At 42.5% G+C, this 17,524-nt stretch overlaps 1 protein-coding gene across 1 annotated transcript in view; it reads left to right on the top strand.

Moving 5' to 3' along the window:
• The window catches only part of ipo9 (importin 9), a 169,329-nt gene that overhangs the window by 57,693 nt on the left and 94,112 nt on the right, over positions 1 to 17,524 (top strand). Inside the window, exons 9-11 of the mRNA XM_072278524.1 lie at positions 2,223 to 2,284; positions 7,876 to 8,027; positions 11,045 to 11,143. Of these exons, the coding sequence (XP_072134625.1) occupies positions 2,223 to 2,284; positions 7,876 to 8,027; positions 11,045 to 11,143 (313 nt within the window). The remainder of the gene's footprint in view (positions 1 to 2,222; positions 2,285 to 7,875; positions 8,028 to 11,044; positions 11,144 to 17,524) is intronic.

The raw sequence follows: 17,524 nt of genomic DNA on the forward strand, positions 1-17,524 counted from the left end.
AGGGCATTCCACACCACCACCACTCTCTGTGTAAATAACTTACTTCTGACATTCCCATGTACTTTCTCCCAGTTACCTTAAAATTATACCTCCTGGTATTAGCGACCTTTGGAAAAGTCTCTGGCTGACCACTCAATCCATGCCTCTTAACACCTTATGCAACTTGATCTGGTCACCTCTATCCATTCTAGAATTTGATTATTCTGGATTTATTTTGAACATCATCTTTTTCTCGCCTCTATTCTAACTGGATATTCCTTTATTCTGAGGCAGTGCCCTCTGACCTTAGACTCCCCCCACCATAGGAAAGATCTTCTTCACATACACTCTTTCGAGGCCTTTAAACATTTGATAGGTTTCAATGGGATTTCCCCGCCCCCCAATTCTTCTAAATTCCAGTGAGTAAAGGCACAGAGCCTCCAATTGATCCTTTTATTCCAGGAATCATTCTTGTGGACCTCTTCTGAACCATTTCCAATCCTTTTTTAAATAAGAGCTTCTCACAATAGTCTCAGGATTACATCTTTGCTTTTATATTCTACTGCTCTCAAAATAAGTACTAACTTTGCATTTGCCTTCCTCACCACCAACTCAAACTGCAAATTAACCTTTAGGGAATTCTGCACGAGGGCTCCCAAGTCCCTTTTCGCCTCAGATTTTTGAATTTGCTCCTCATTTAAAATATAGTCTCTGCTGTTATTCCTTCTATCAAAGTGCATGACCATATCCTTCCTGAAATTGTATTCTATGTGTCACTTCTTTGCCCATTTTCCTGATCTGCCCAAGTCCTGCTTCCTCAACACTACCTGCCACTTCACCTTTCTTCATCTTGGCCACAAAGCCATCAATTCCATCATCTATATATTATTGACAGAGAACATAAAAAGCACTCCCAACACCAACCCTGCAGAACACCACTGGTCACTGGCAGCCAATCAGAAAACGCCTCCTTTATTCCCACTCTTTGCCTCCTGCCAATCAGCCAATATCTAGTGTACCTTTCCTGTAATACCACGGGCTCTTATCTTGTTAAGCAGTCTCGTGTGGCAGCTTGTCAAAGGCCTTCTGAAAATCTGAGTACACAACATCAACCGATTCTCCTTTGTATATCCTGCTTGTTATTTCCTCAAGAATACTAATAGCTTTGCCAGGCAAGATTTTCCCTTGAAGAAACCATGCTGTCTTGGTCCTATTTTATCCTGTACCTTCAAGTACCCTGATACCTCATTCCTAATGATAAACTCCAACATCTTCCCAACCACTGAGGTCAGGAGATCTTATAATTTCCTTTGTTCTGCCTCCCCTTCTTGAGTTACATTTGCAGTTTTCCAGTTCTCCAGAACCATTCTAGAATCTAGTGATTCCTGAAAGACCATTAATAATGCCTCCATAATCTCTTTAGCTACACCTTTTGGACCCCTGGAGTGTTGTCTATCTGATCCAGGTGACTTGTCTACCTTCAGACCTTTCAGTTTTCTAAGTACCTTCTTCCTAGTAATAGCAACTGCACTCACTTCTGCCCCCTGACACTCTGGAACTTCTAGCATATTGCTAGTGTCATCCGCATGGAAGACTGTTTTTCTTGTCCCCATTACTACCTCTCCAGCAACACTTTCTAGCGGTACTATGATCTACTCTCGCCTCTCTTTAACTCTTTATCTATCTGGGGGAGAAAAGCTTTTGGCATTCCCTTTGATATTGTTGTCTAACTTACATTTGTATTTCATCGTTTTCCTCCTTTCGAATTTTAGTTGCCTTCTGTTATTTTTTAAGTTTCCCAATCCCTTTAATTTCCCATTAAATTTTGCTCAATTATATGCCCTCTTATTTGTTTTTATGGTGGTTTTCATTTCCTCAGCCACAATTGCATCATCCTGCCTGGAGAATACTTCTTTGGGATGTATCTATCCTGCACCTTTGGAATTGCTTCCAGAAGCTCCAGCCATTACTGCTCTGCCATCATCCTTGCTAGTGTCCCCTTCCAATCAACTTTGGCCGGTTCCCCCTCCCATGCCTCTGCAATTCCTTTTACTCTGCTGTAATACTAATACATCTGAAAAATGGGGCACTGTGTGGGAGGGAAGGGTTAGATTGATCTTGGAGTAGGTTAGTGTTTTATATTCTAATGAGGTAATGAATGTCACAGTGTTGTGTCTGTGATACTCAGTGGTATCCGAAGGCTGACAGTAGTTAAACATTTGCTGTTTCCCTTAACAACATGACACTTACGTAAGGACAGAAGTGAATTACACGGAGGAGGTGGATGATCCGGTGGATTCGGATGGTAAGTGGATGCTTTGCACTAACTTGAATGATAAGAAATTGTTCCTGATTGTTACATTAGAATCAGAATCGGGCTTAATATCATTGGCTTATGTTATGGAATTTGTTAAACTTTACGGCAGTAGTACAATGAAGTACATGATGAATATAGATGAAATAAAACTGAATTACAGTAAGTGTATATGTGTCTATTAAGTAGTTAAGTTAAAATAAGTAGTGTAAAAAAGACAAATAAAGAAGCAGCGAGCTATTGTTCATGGGTTTGGTGTCCATTTAGAAATTGGATGGCAGTGGTGAAGAAGCTGTTCCTGAATTGCTGAGTGTGTGCCTTCAGGCTTCTTTACCTCCTTCCCGATATTAACAGTGTGAAGAGGGCATGTCCTGGTTGATAGGGATCCCTAATGATGGACGCTGCCTTCCTAAGGCACCTCTCCTTGAAGATGACTGGGGTACTCTGGAGGCCAGTACCCTGATAGAGTTCACTAATCTTACAGATTTCTGCAACTTGCTTCGATCTTGTGCATTATCGCCCCCCCCCCCCCACCCATATCAGATAATGATGCAGCAAGTCAGAATGTTCTCCACAGTACATTTGTAGAAGGTTTTGAGTGTTTTATTTGACAAACTCCTAATGAAGTATAGCTGTAAACTCGTGATGAAGTATAGCCGTTGAATTGCCTTCTTTATAGCTGCATTGATATGTTGCCTCCAGTTTAGGTCCTCAGAGATATTGGCACACAGGAACTTAAAAATGCTTGCTCTCTCTTCGCTTCTGCTCCTTCCATGAGGATTGGTATGTGTTCCCTCGTCTCGCCCTTTCTGAAGTCCACAATCAGCTCTTTGGTCTTGCTTACACTGAGTGCGTGGTTATTGCTGTGACACCACATAACTAACTGGTATATCTTGCTTCTGTACACCCTTTCGTCACCATCTGAAATTCTGCCAACAGTAGTTGTACTATCAGCAAATTTATAGGTAGCACTTGAACTATGCCTAACCACACAGTCATGGGCGTAGAGAGAGAGGAGCTGTGGGCTAAGCACAGATCCCTGTGGAGGGGCAGCATTAATTGTCAGCGAGGGGGAGATCTATCCGTACAGATTGTGGTCTGCTGGTATGGAAGTCAGGGATCCAGTGCAGAGGACCAGGTTCTGTAGTTTTTCAACCTGTACTGTAGGAATGGTGGTATTAAAAGCTGAGCTATTGTCGATAAACAGAATCCTGACACAGGTTCTTGCATTGTCCAGATGATCCAAGGCCACATGAAGAGCCATTGAGATCACATCTGCCATAGACCTATTGTGGTGATAGGCAAATTGCAGTGGGTTCAGGGCCTTCCTGGGGTAGGTGTTGATTCTAGCCATGACCAACCTCACAAAGCATTTCATCATTGTAGATGTGAGTGCTACTGGATGTTAGTCCTTAAGTCAGCTTGCACTGCTCTATTGAGCACTGGTATAATTACTGCATTTTGGAAGCAAATTGGAACTTCTGACCATAGAGAGATTGAAAATATCTTTGAATATCCCCGCCAGTTGATTGGCATAAGTTTTTAGAGCCTTACCTTGGGTCTGCTACTTTGCTAGGGTTCACTCTCTTGAAAGACAGCCTGACATCAGCCTCTGAGGCAGAGATCACAGGGCCACCAGATGCTGCAGGGATCCTCATAGCTGCATACAAGGCGTTGAGCTCGTCTGGTGGTGAAGCATCACTGCCATTCATACTATTGGATTTAGCTTTGTGGGAAGTAATGTCTTGGAAACCCTGCCAGAGTTGCCATGCAACCTCACTCGGAATTGTCTCTTCACCCTGGAAATATCCCTCCACATGTTATACCTGGCTTCTTATACGGATCTGGATTGCCAGACTTGAATGCCACAGACCTAGCCCTCGCAGACCACGGACCTCCTGGTTCATCCACGGCTTTTGGTTTGGAAATGTACAGTAAGTTTTCATAGGCACACACTCATTCACACAGGTTTTAATGAAGTCGGTAACAACTGTGGCATACTGATCCAGGTTTGAAGATGACTCACTGAACACAGTCCAGTCCACTGATTCAAAGCGGTCCTGTAAGTGCTCCTGTTCCTCCCTGCTCCATATCTTCTTGGTCCTCATTACTGGTGCTGCAGTTTTCAATCTCTGCCAATACTCAGGGAGTAGAAGTACAGCTAGGTGATCAGACTTTCTGAGGTGTAGACGTGGAATAGTACGGTCGGCGTTCTTGATCTTAATGTAACTGTGGCCCAGCATGTTGTTTCCCCTGTACTACAGGTGATTAGTTGACAATAATTATTTAGTGTCTTTATCAAGCTGGCCTGGTTAAAATCCCCCAAAATGATGGTGAAGGCGTCAATGGGTGCTGTTTCATGCAGGTTGATTACATCGCTTAGTTTATCTAAAGCCTTTTTGACATTGGCCTGAGGTGAAATGTACCCCACTACCAAAATGGTTGCTGAAATGTCCTGTAACAGGTAAAATGGCTGGCACTTTATTGTGAGGTATTCCAGGTCTGGTTTATGGAGGAACTAGACCTTTAAGTTTGAATTGGTGATTGTTGATTGCAGATCAGATGCAAAGATGTACACCACTGCAGCTGGAACTTTTTGTGTCAAGACTGCTTCCCGGTTTAATGCTTAGGACAGAAGTGGAGTGTGTATTTGAGTTTAGAACTGATCGAAGATGAAGGAATGTGGAACAAGATGGAAGAAATTAGAGCCATGGCCCATGAGAGAAAAGATTGATATTCTTTTGTTTGGAGATGCAGTGTGGAACAGGTCAGTCTGGTCCAATGCCCCGCTCTGCCCAGCAACATTAGCCTAATCACAGGATAATTTACAACTTACCTCCCCGTATGTCTTTAGAATGTGGAAGAAAACTAGAGCACCCAGGGGAAACCCATGTGGTCACAGAAAGAATGCACAAACTCCTTACAGACGACACTGGAATTGAACTCCAAAGTCTGCCCTGCACAGTGATAGTGTCTCACTACCGTGGCCCCCTCAGTACCATGATGCCAAGTGGTTGTATCAAATGGCTTGTTCTGAATTAAAACATCGTTATTTCCAAGTTCTTGAATGAACATGGGAAGGATCAGGAAAATGTAACGGGTGGTGATGAATCAAAGGAGTGGAGATGGATAAGAGTTGGGCTCACTGATCAACCTCAAGTTCAAGTTTATTGTCATTCCACTGTACACAAGTACTGCCAAACAAAACAGCTTTCCTGTGGACCAAGATGCACAGTATAGGTTTCCCCTGCCATTGGAAAGGTAGAGCGTTCCTATGAAATGGTCCGTAAGCCAGAATGTCGTAAAGCGAAGACGCAATTACCATTTATTTATATGGGGAAATTTTGTGAGCGTTCGCAGAACCAGTAGTAGCCTACCAAATCATGCCAAATAACACATAAAACCTAAAATAACAGTAACATATAGTAAAAGCAGGAATGATATGATAAATACACAGCCTATATAAAGTAGAAATACTTTTCCACAATCACTGCCGACACTGTTCTCCATGGCGAAAATCTCATGCAAGCGCTCTCGGCAGAAAATCTCACGCAAGCGCTGTTGGAAAAAACACTCTCTCCAGTAATCTTTAAGCTATGAAGCTGCCAAATCATACCAAATAACACATAAAAATACACAGCCTATATAAAGTAGAAATAATGTATGTACAGTGTAGTATCACTTACCGGAATTGGGAAGATAGCTTGCCGAGCACACTGATGATGGTGTGTTAGACTGAGTCGTCGGAGTTTGGGTTGTGCAGTGGCCCCCACCCTTCAGGCCGCCGACCGATACTAATCCGCGAAGAATGCAGGGATACAGCGGTAGCCGGGAGGCACACAGCACAGCTTTAAGAAAAAAGCCGAAATAAACATGCTAACTAATTAGGTGCCGCCGGCACATAATTGTCGGCCCAGATCAGAGGCAACGCAATTGGCAATCACCTCTGATCTGGGCGGACATTTACGTGCCGGGCGACACCTAATTAATTAGCTTGTTTATTTCGGCTTTTTTCTTAAAGATGTGCTGTGTGCCTCCCGGCTACCGCTGCATTCTCTGCGAATCGGTATCTGTCCGCGGCCTGGGGGTTGGGGTGGTGGGACGCTGGGGTGTCGTCTCATCGTCGTCTGTTTCCATTAGGGCAGGCAGGTCATCTTCTCCTATGTCTGCCTGCCTCGATGTCGAAGGTCGAGGTTCATTGTCTGCTGTGGCTGATGTGGAAGGCTTGCTTGACTGCTTAGCCTCGCACATTTTTGGATCATACAGTTCTTTGTAAGCACTCAAACCATCTTGCAAATATACCCTAAACTGATGTATCCTTTCAAAATTAAAGTCGTACTTTATCATTGCAGGGAAAATCTCACGTAGTTTCTTCAAGTTCAGTTCCTGGACGACTTCACTTTCGCTACTGAATTCAGTTTCGATTGTTATCCTTTCCTCTTCCAATTGCATCAGCTCTTCATCTATCAGTTCTTGGTCATGGGATGCCAAAACCTCTTCAACATCATCTTCGTCAGCTTCCACAAGCCAAACTCACTTTGTCCTTACTTCATTCACAATAATCGAAAGGCTTAATTATGTCTAGTTTTACGCTAAGTGTAACACCCTTACGAGCTCTTAGGCTTTTCCAATACCTTAGAACTCATCTTGCAAATGGCTGCTCACAGGCAGGTGTTTAAGCAATGTCGGCTAGAATGCCATTCCAAATCCGGGGGAGTGTGGCTGCTCGGGGTGCGCGGTGCACTGATTTTTATCACATGCTGCTTTTCCCCGCGCACTGCCTTTCTTCGTAACAGTGAAAGCACCTTCTGTTAGCGAAAACAGGGAACTAATGTAGGTCTTTCGTAACAGTGAGGTTTCGTAAAGCGAATGTTCGAAAAGTGGAGGACACCTGTACATATAACTCACACAACACATCGAGCAATATTACCATAAATAAATAAACATTTAGGTGCATTTATGACACTGGCAAAAAGGTTGAGTGGTGTAATGCCACTGGTGCTTCATACAAAATGAGACATGGGTGGAATTGGCAGGGAGTTCAGTAGTCTTACGGTCTCGGGGTGTGGTGGGGGGGGGAAGAAGCTGTTTCCTGTCTAACAATTATAAAGAAAAAATACATTACAAATAAAGAAGTACAGATGTGGAATAAAATGTCCATAGATATATAAATACTAGCATGTATTTACACTGTAAACAGCATTATAAGAAGTGTAATGAATAGGTTGTTTTGTATCAGGTTGTATGTGTATTGTATTGAATGGCAGAGCAGGCTCAATGGGCCAAATGTCTTAATTCTGCTCCTATGTCTTTTGGTTGGGGTTAAAGGTATAAGAAACTGTTTAGTATGTTGCTTTGCCAGACTGTTCAGATTTGGTGTGGGGATTCAAGAACATTGGTGATTTTGTTATCACTGTTCCTGGTCTGTCTGCTGTATAATCCCTTGTCTCCTGATGATTAGTGTTGTTGACAATAATCCCCTGGGTGATTGTATTTCTAGCTACAGAACCTATATAACTCTGTGTCTGTGTTACTGACAAGGTTGTTGGAACAGTTTGATTGATTCTTTGTTTCTCCCTAAGGTGAGGTGCTGGGGTTTGAGAATTTGGTGTTCAACGTCTTTGAATTTGTGCATACATTACTGGAGAACAGAAAGTTGAAGAGCTCTGTGAAGAAAGCCCTCCCTGAACTGATTTACTACATCATATTGTACATGCAGATCACCGAAGAATTGGTGAGGCTTCACATTCTGTACTTTATGTTGTAAAGCCAGTTAATCCTTAAAGATAGACATCAAGTCAATTGTTCACTGATTCATTCCCAAATTTAGTGGATTCCGGTTAATTGGAACACATTGGGACCAGTACATTTTGTCCCATTTATGCTTTGCCAAAGCTTCATGGAAATAGTTAAAATGGTATAAAAAAGACAAATAATTTGTGACAAATTACTTACTTAAATGAAATACAGAACAGACTAGAATACTACCAAAGCTGCTACAATGCTATAAAATAGTGTATTACTTCCTAACAGTTATCAACAAAAGAATTAATCCGTGTTCATTTGATTGAACAAAATGATTTTGTAAATAAACAAAATCAACGCAGACACCTAGTGTAGATAATGGACTGCCTTTAAGCAATGTTTATGATGATTGCATCCTCCAAACTATTTTCATTGTAACATTCAAGTTTATTGCAGTATCCTTCAAATGGTTCGTAGTTCCTAACTTGAGATAGTGAAATTGTTTCATTTTAACTCCAGGCCATTTCTGGATCTCCAAGGCAGAATGCTTGAAACTATAGTGAGCAAAACAGTTATGAATCGTCTTACTGCTTATTACTCACCAACTATCAGTGACAAAAATCACTGCTTTTGAGCACAAACACGATGTAGTACCTAACAGCCTCATAACGTGCATGTGACCGACGCTAGTTAGAAACTACTTGGGAGCAATTCATTGTCTCAATTAAGCGACATATTGTCCCAAATAAGCAGCTGACCCAATTAACCAGAACTCACTCTAAATGAACACTTCAGATTCAGGTTTATTATCATGACATACACTCAGTAGTCACTATATTGGGTATCTCTTGTACACAGAATGCAAAAGGCAACAACAACAAAAACCCCTTTCCTGTCTCACACCCACTAACACAAAGGCAGTCCTTCAGCTCCAGGATGGATATCCATCTTTGAGCTCCCATCTTCAGTATTAGCCTCTGGACTAGCCATGACTGCCCAGCCCTCTTGCCCCCTAGTCGGAGGCCTTCAAGAATGGAGCAGAGGCCAGGACTGTGGATGTCCTTTGTCACCCTTCCACATCACTGGACCTTGAACATGGAACACAGAGTGGAGGCCTGTACTCTGACTCCTCCACATCCTTGTCCCTGAACCCTAATCTGACTTCTGACTTCCCTCTCTATCCCCAGACCATCCCTACAAACTTGGAAAAAAAAACAACCATCTGAGCCTCAATCTCGATGGAAACCGCAGTTGGGCACCATCTTGTAAAAACCATCTTAAGTACAATGTGACCTAATCTGATAGTTGGCTTCAGCTCCACGTTCCTGCGCCAATATAAACAATTTTCCTTTTCTCCCCCCACCCCACCCCCCATTCATTATCCAAAGTCTGTGTGGTTAGCATTCTGGATACCCCATTATATGCAGCTTTCAAGGTTAGAGGCATGGGGCATTGTCTCGTTAACCATCCTCAGATAGCCCATAGCTAGACTATATTCCTCTATACTCAGGTCATTTTAAGATGCGCAGTAGACAACATCCTAAAGTGCTACATCACTGCATGGTATGGAAACTGCACTATGACAAACTAGAGGCTGTATGGCAGGTAGTCAAACTGCCCAACATATCACTGGCACCAGCCTACCCACAATCAAGGAGCTATAAACAGAAAGGTGTTGGAAAAGGGCCAGTAACATCATGAAGGATTCCACCCACCCTGCTCATGGACTGTTTTTCCCACTCCTATCATGCTCGAGGCTATGAAGCATCCACGCCAAGACCATTAGACTCAAAAACAGTTACCTTCCTCAAGCTACATCAACCATCACACCACCATGACTTTATCATTTCCTGTCAATCACTTTATGTACAGGTACTCCTGTATCTAGTGACACTTTATGGACATACAGTCAATCATTCTATACATTTCTTATGAATTTATTGTGTTTTTTTTATTGTGATCTTTATCTTGTTTTGGTGTTGCATCAGATCCGGAGTAACAATTAAATCGTTACATTCCTGTTCATTACCCTGACTGGTAATTTTTTAAATTAATGAACAAGAGAAAATCTGCACATGCTGGAAATCCAAGCAACAGATTCAAAATACTGGAGGAACTCAGTGGACCTGGCAGCATCTATGGAAAAGAGTACATCAAAGACCTGTACTCTTTTCCATAGATGCTGCCTGATCTGCTGAGTTCCTCCAGCATTTGGTGTGTGTTGCCTGGTATTTTTTCTTACTGCGTTTCTTATTGTATCTTTTTGTGCTGCATCAGATCTGAAATAGCAATTATTTTGTTCTTCTATATACACATGTACTGGAAATGGCATTAAAGAAGCTTGACAATCATATGCTCCAATAAGATCATTTCTCAGTTTCCTAAGCTGCAGAGAGCAAAGACTAAACTGCATTTGAAGACACCATTTAGTCAAACTAATGAGCCTTCTCTGCACTCGTTTCAAAGTGTATACGCTCAGTATATGTTTGTGGCCTTCTGCTTCTGTAGCTCAACCACTTCATGCACACCACTGTTGTAACACATGGTTAATTGAGTTACTTTTGCCTTTCTGTCAGCTTGAACCTGTCTTGCCATTTTCCTCTGACCTCTCATTAACAAGGTATTTTTGCCCAAAGAATTACTGCTCACTGGATGTTTTCTTGTTTTTCACACAATTCTCTGTAAACTCTAGAGACTGTTGCACATAAAAATCCTAGGAGTTCAGTTTCTGAGGTACTTAAACCACTCCATCTAGCACCAACAATCATTCCACGGTCAAGGTCACTTAGATCACATTTCTTCCCCATTCTGATGTTTGGTCTGAACAACAACTGAGCCTCTTGACCATGTCTGCATGCTTTTATGCATTGAGTTCCTGCCATGTGATGAGCTGATAAGCTATTTGCATTAATGAGCAAGTGTTCTGAGTTTATAAAGTTGCCTTCATGTATATAATGTTATCAGTTCTTTCCCCGAGTCGATTCATCTGCTGTCCTTTCTCTGCAGATTAAGGTCTGGACAGGAGACCCACATCGGTTTGTAGAAGATGAAGATGACGACACCTTCTCGTATTCAGTGCGAATCTCAGCACAAGATCTCCTGCTGGTGAGGGCAGATGCAGCTTACTGCTGTAACTAATCTGTAGAGCGGAGGGCTGTGAGAGGATAGTGACTAGTGTCGAGGGGTGTTAGGTGCTATTCACTACAATGCTAAACGGTGACTAACAAATTATGTACTTAAATGAAACACAGAATAAATTAGAATGCTACCATTATTACTGAAGGGCTATAAAGCTGTGTGTTAGTTCCCAGTAGTTATCCACAGAGGAATGCATTCAGTGTACGCTGACGTGTTCTTTTGATTGTGAACAAAATCAGCACAGATTCTTGGTGGAGATAATGGACTGCTTTCAAACAATGCTTTGGATGATCACATCCTCCAAATCATCATTTTCATTGTAACATTCAGTATGATAGTTGATGTCATCAAATTCTTCATAGGTCTTGTTGAAGTAGTGAAATTTTCATTTTCACTCCCAGCTAATTCTGGCTTCTTCATGCCTGAATGTTTGAAACTGCGGTGAGCAAAACAGTTCTGAATTGTCGTACTTTTTACTTCTCATTAACTACCAGTGAAAAAAGCACTGCATTTTGAACAAACATACACAAGTGATGCTATTTAAAAACTACTAAATTCAGTGTAGTGTCTAATGGCCATATGACATACATGTGACTGATGCTAGTTAGAAACTGTTTGGCAACAGTCTCCCTGCCCCAACAGTCTGCCCTGAAGCAGCCGTGACGGACCAAATGGTCAAATTTGGCGCCTGTACCTTACAGTCTCATGGTCAATTAAGCGGCATAGTGTCCCAAATGAATAAAGCGAGTCCCGGCTATTTTCTCGATTTGCTTTTGTTCTTTAACAGTTGTCCCAAATAAGTAGCTACCCCTAATTAACCAATGGCCAAATTAACTGGAATCCTCTGTACTTCCTCTGCGTTAACATGTGATAAGAATACAGCTTTGAGGGGCACCTTACAAATGTCCTACAAATATGCTTGGCTTGTTTGCTCCTGGGAGTCTCTGTGTGTGATTCTATAGAAGTTATTTTGCAGATTGAGTCAGTAGTAAAGAAGATATTCATTTCAAGAGGACTAGAATATAAAGGCATAGATGTAATGTTGAGCCTTTCCATGGCATTGGTAGAACCACATTGGATTATTGTGAGCAATTTGGGCACCCATATCTAAGAGTGGATGTGCTGCCATTGGAGAAGGTCCAGAGGAGCTTCACAAGAATGATTCTGGGAATTCCTTTAACCTATTGAATATTGAAAGGCCTAGATAAAGTGGGTGTTGGCACGTGGCCAAGTGGTTAAGGCGTTGGTCTAGTGACTGAAGGTCGCTAGTTCGAGCCTTGGCTAAGGCAGCATGTGTGTCCTTGAGCAAGGCACTTAACCACACATTGCTCTGTGACGACACCAGTGCCAAGCTGTATGGGTCCTAATGCCCTTCCCTTGGACAACATTGGTGGCGTGGAGAGGGGAGACTTGCAGCGTGCGCAACTGCTGGTCTTCCATACAACCTTGCCCAGGCCTGCACCCTGGAAACCTTCCAAGGCGCAAATCCATGTTCTCACGAGACTAACGGATGCCTATAAGATAAAGTGGATGTGGAGGGAATGTTTCCTATACTGGGAGAGTCTAGCACCAGAGGGCACAGCCTCAGAGTACAAGAATGTCCCTTTAGAACAGAGATGGAGGAGGAATTTCTTCAACCAGAGGGTGGTGAATCTGTGGGGTTCATTGCTATGGACGGTTGTGGAAGCCAAATCATTGAGTATATTTAAAGCGGAGGCTGATAGGTTCTTGATTAATAAGGTTGTCAAAAGTTACAGGGGGTGGGATTGAGGGGGATAGCAAATCAGCCATGATTGAAACTGAATGGCTTACCTGCTCTTCCTGCTTGTGGTTTAATATGAAATTTTGAGGCCGTTGCTGCCATAATGATGGTTGAAAGAATGAGAAGCCAATCAAATGAACACAACCTATGGTCCATATCTGAAGTAAATGGGGGAGGGGTGAATTGGAGTTGACTGCAATGGTTAAATGATCCGCAAATGTTTTGTGTGGGAAGTGTTGGGCTGATAATCCTACCCACTTCGGGGGGGCTACTGAAGCAGAAGTAACAATGAACTGGATTTCACCAGTTTTATTGGGGTGAAGGTCCAACAGCAAAGTTGCTGTGAAACTGCAGGGTGATTTATCACATGTTCATTGAAACATACCTAGTATGTGCTGGGCATGCAGCCCTCAAGTGTCACTACGCATTCCGATGCTACATAGCATGCACACATTGCTCGCAGAACGCAACAAGGCAGGGGGGAGGGAACATCGACAAGGCAACAACTGCAAAACCTCTCAGCCATCAGGTTCTTGAAGCAGATGCAAGAAGCAGAAACTATGCAAGTTAATTGCTCCAACACTAAGCTGTTCTCACAACTTGTGGACTTGCTTCTAATACCTCTTCATTTCATGTTCTTGATATTTATTATTTATTATTATTTTGATTTTTATCTTTTTGTATTGGCACAGGCATTTTGGTTGTTTGTCTTGTGTGTGTTTTTTTTTGATTCTATTATTTCTTTGTATTTACTCTAAATGCCTGCAAAAAATAAATCTCAATAGTATATAGTTACATATACATACTTTGATAATTCACTTTGAACATTGAAAACAAGCCTCTGTCCTTCCCACCCTCCACACACACACACACACACACACACACACACACACACACAGACAGTACTCCAACTCTTGGACAGGCCTCTGGGCCTCCAGGCTCCAGGTTTCTGCCGTCGGGCTTTGACTCCTGGTTCCAATTGACCTTCATGCTCCAGTATTCAGTATCAGCAGAATCGAAGTTAGCAACCACATGACTCAATGGGAAATCTGGTGACAGTGCAGTTCGGTTGACCCTTCTCCTGGTCTCTCGTCATCTGCTAGCTTGTACTTCTCCACCTTATTCTGACATCCCCCACCCCCACCCCTCTTTCCTTTCCAACCCTGATGAAGGTCTCCGCCTGAACATCGACTCTTTATTCCCCTCCATAGATGCTGCCTGACTGGCTGACTTCCTTCAGAATTTTACATGTTTCTCTGGATTTCAGCATCTGCTGAATCTCGTGTTTATCATTCCGCATTCTGTTTTAGATGTTTATTTTTCGTCTTCTGCATTAGTATGTCTGTAGAAAAGAGCAAATTTTAGATTTCCAAACATTCATTGTACAAAAAATTTAAATGTTACAGAGAAATTTCTGTATTTCGTTAAAGGAAGTAACCTATTAAGGACAGACCACTTCTCAAATAAAAACTTGATGATTTTGTAAGTGTATAGCCCAGTGCATGATTAAAGATAACAAATGGGCGCTAATGATCAATGACATAATGAGCTAAATTAACTAAACTGATTAACTGAAACAGAAACGGATATAGAAGGAAGGAATCAAACTAACAGGTAAGGTGTGGCAGATTTGACAGTTTAACCTTCAAATCAATTCTTACACCATGGCAAGTGATATGGTTACCATGTAACCATTCTTATATGGTTCTCACACCATGTAAGAACATAGCAACAAAGTACAAGGTGGTCTCTCCCAAGCAGAAATTTGGTGGCAGACAAGAGGTTCAAGGTGTGCTGTCCAAGCTCTTGTAAAGAAGCACAAGGAAATGGGCAAGGTTGGGGACCAGAAAGACAGTGATTGGCCTCGGAAACTGAGTGCAGCAGACGAGAAATACATTAAACTGACGTCCTTTTTAAATTAGAAGAAGTCCAGCGCTGTTATCAGCTCAGAGCTCTAATGGAACCCAAGTACACCCCTCTACAGTCTGGAGAAGTCTTGTCAGAAGTGGTCTTCAAAGAAGAGTTGCTGCGAAAGAGCTATTGAGATCATCCTGACTGGCTGTAACACTGTCTGGTACGGGAACTGAACCAACCTTGAGAGTGGTGCAGCCCAGCCCAGTGCATCTGTGAATGTGAACTTCCCTCTACTAAGGACATTTATAGCAGCAGGTGCGTAAAGAAGGCCTGGAAGATCATTGGGAATACCAGTCACCCCAACCATAAACTGTTTCAGCTGTTTCAGTCTGGCAAACGATACCACAGCATTAAAGCCAGGACCAACAGGGCACGGGACAGCTTCTTTCTATAAGTCATTAGACTAATAAATTCTCATGTTTGTACATTGTGATGGATTCATAATGCAAAAATTTTTACTCCCTCATGTTGTGGGATGGAGGTAAGATTTAAATAAATAAATAGAGGCAAAGCCAAGAGACTTACCTACACACAAAAACACATGGACTGGAGCGTTGAACAGCAAGTGCTTTAGACTGATGAGTCAACATTTGAAATTTTTCGCTCAAACAGGAGGCAGTTTGTTCATAGAAGAGCTGGACAGCAGCCAACAATGAAGCACCGCAGAGATTCCCTGTAGGTTTCTGGCTGCATTCCTGTGAATGGAGTTGTAGACCTGATCAAATTTAATGGAATTCTCAGTGCTAAGTAGAAGCAGATTTTCGCCCATCAGGGAGGTGTCTGATCAGTCCCAACTTCATTCTGCAACAGGACAATGACCCCAAACACACAGCCAATAAAGTATTATCTTCAGAGAAATAAAGAACAGGGATTTCTGCTTCCACTAAACCCTGATGTCAACATCATCAAGGCTATCTGAGATTACCTGGAGAGACAGAAGCAAGTGAGACAACCAAAGTTTGTAGAATGACTGTGACAAGTTCACCAGATGCTTGGAACAACCTACCAGCTGATGTTCTTATCAAACGGCACGACTTTGTACCTGAGAGAATTGATGCAGTTTTGAAGGCAAAGGATGGTCACGCCAAATATTGATCTGTTTTTTTTTTCTGTTCACTGCTCTTTGTAGTAAATGTTTTTGATACTGAGAAAATTTTCATTTCCATTTGACATCCCATTCCTATTCCAATATGTTGGTCCATGGTATCCTCCACACTGAAGCCACTCTCAGTTTGGAGGAGCAGCACCTCATATTCTGAATAGTCTCCAACCTGATGGCATGCAGATTCTCTAACTTATGGTAGTTACTCCCCCGACCCCTTTTCTTTCTTTCCATTCCCCGTTCTGGTTCCCCTCTTCACCCTTCTCCACACCTGCCCATCACTTAATGCCCCTACTTACCTTTCTCCCTATCCCCTTCTAGCTACTTATGTCATCTTCCACTTCCTCACCCACCCACCTTCCCCCTCACCTGCTCTTACAGCTTATACTGCTCTGCCTCCCCTCACCTCTGGCATCGGCCCCCTTCCTTTCCATTCCTGATGAGAGATCTTGGCCTGAAACATTGACTGTTTATTCCCCTCCACAGACGCTGCTTGACCTGCTAAGTTCCTCCAGCATTTTGTGTTTGTTGCTCTGGATTTCCAGCATCTGCAGAATCTCTTGTCTTGTGCAATAAAGTCTTTTGAGGAAGTCTGAGACCTTTGAACTCACATAAGAAATATTTTGGGCTCTCAGTCTGGCCCTTCCCACGATATGAGTTGTGGATCTCTGAATTAACAACCACCTCTAAATTAACCACCTCCCATTATATCTGGTGTGGCCGCAAATCCCTTCTGCCTTTCTGTGTCTCCAGGAGAAAATGTTGCAAGTACAGAGTGGGACATGTGGAGCAGCACGTTGCTGTGGACCAGGTTCAGTCATCAAAACCCTGGGCCCCACTGTTCCTGTCCCTGGTACAGAGAAGATAATGGTGTCACCTTCAGCTCCTTCCCTACTGATTGCTATTCCTTCACAGTCCAGTCCATTACAAATAAAGCCCTCCTTAGCATTGACCACATTTACAAGGAGCATTGTTGCAGGAAAGAACATCCATCATCAAGGACCCACACCATCTAAGCCATGCTGTCTTCTTGCTGCTGCTGTTAGGAAGGAGGTGTAAAAAGCCACACCACTAGGTTCAACAATAGTAGTTATTACCCCTCAACCATCAAGCACTTGAACCAGAGTGAGTAACTTTGCACACTTCAATGCTGAACTGAATCCACAGCCTATGGACTCACTTTCAAGTTCTCACTATTATTTATTACTTATTATTTTGTTTTTATTTTTATATTTGTACAATTTGTCATCCTTTGTGCATTACTTGTCTATTTTTGTTCATGTGGTTTTTCATTGATTGTATTGTGTTTCTTTGTATCTACTGTGAACTCTTTTTAAGCCTATAGCATTTACTGGGGCATAGGCTGCTGACAGCAACTCACCAGAGTTTGATTGGCCACGTGGCTTCCGCTTTCACCATCTAGGCAAAGATCCTTCCTCTCCCTGGATGACATCTTTGGGGCTTCAGTTGGTGTTTCTGTAGTTTTGAGTTTTTTTTACAGCAGGGCTTTGCTATCCCTGTGTCCAACTCTCCCTTTTGCAGCCAGGCTTGGGACCGTCCATGGCAAGAG

Source organism: Mobula birostris, chromosome 14, assembly GCF_030028105.1.
Source record: "Mobula birostris isolate sMobBir1 chromosome 14, sMobBir1.hap1, whole genome shotgun sequence".
Lineage (NCBI taxonomy): Eukaryota > Metazoa > Chordata > Chondrichthyes > Myliobatiformes > Myliobatidae > Mobula > Mobula birostris.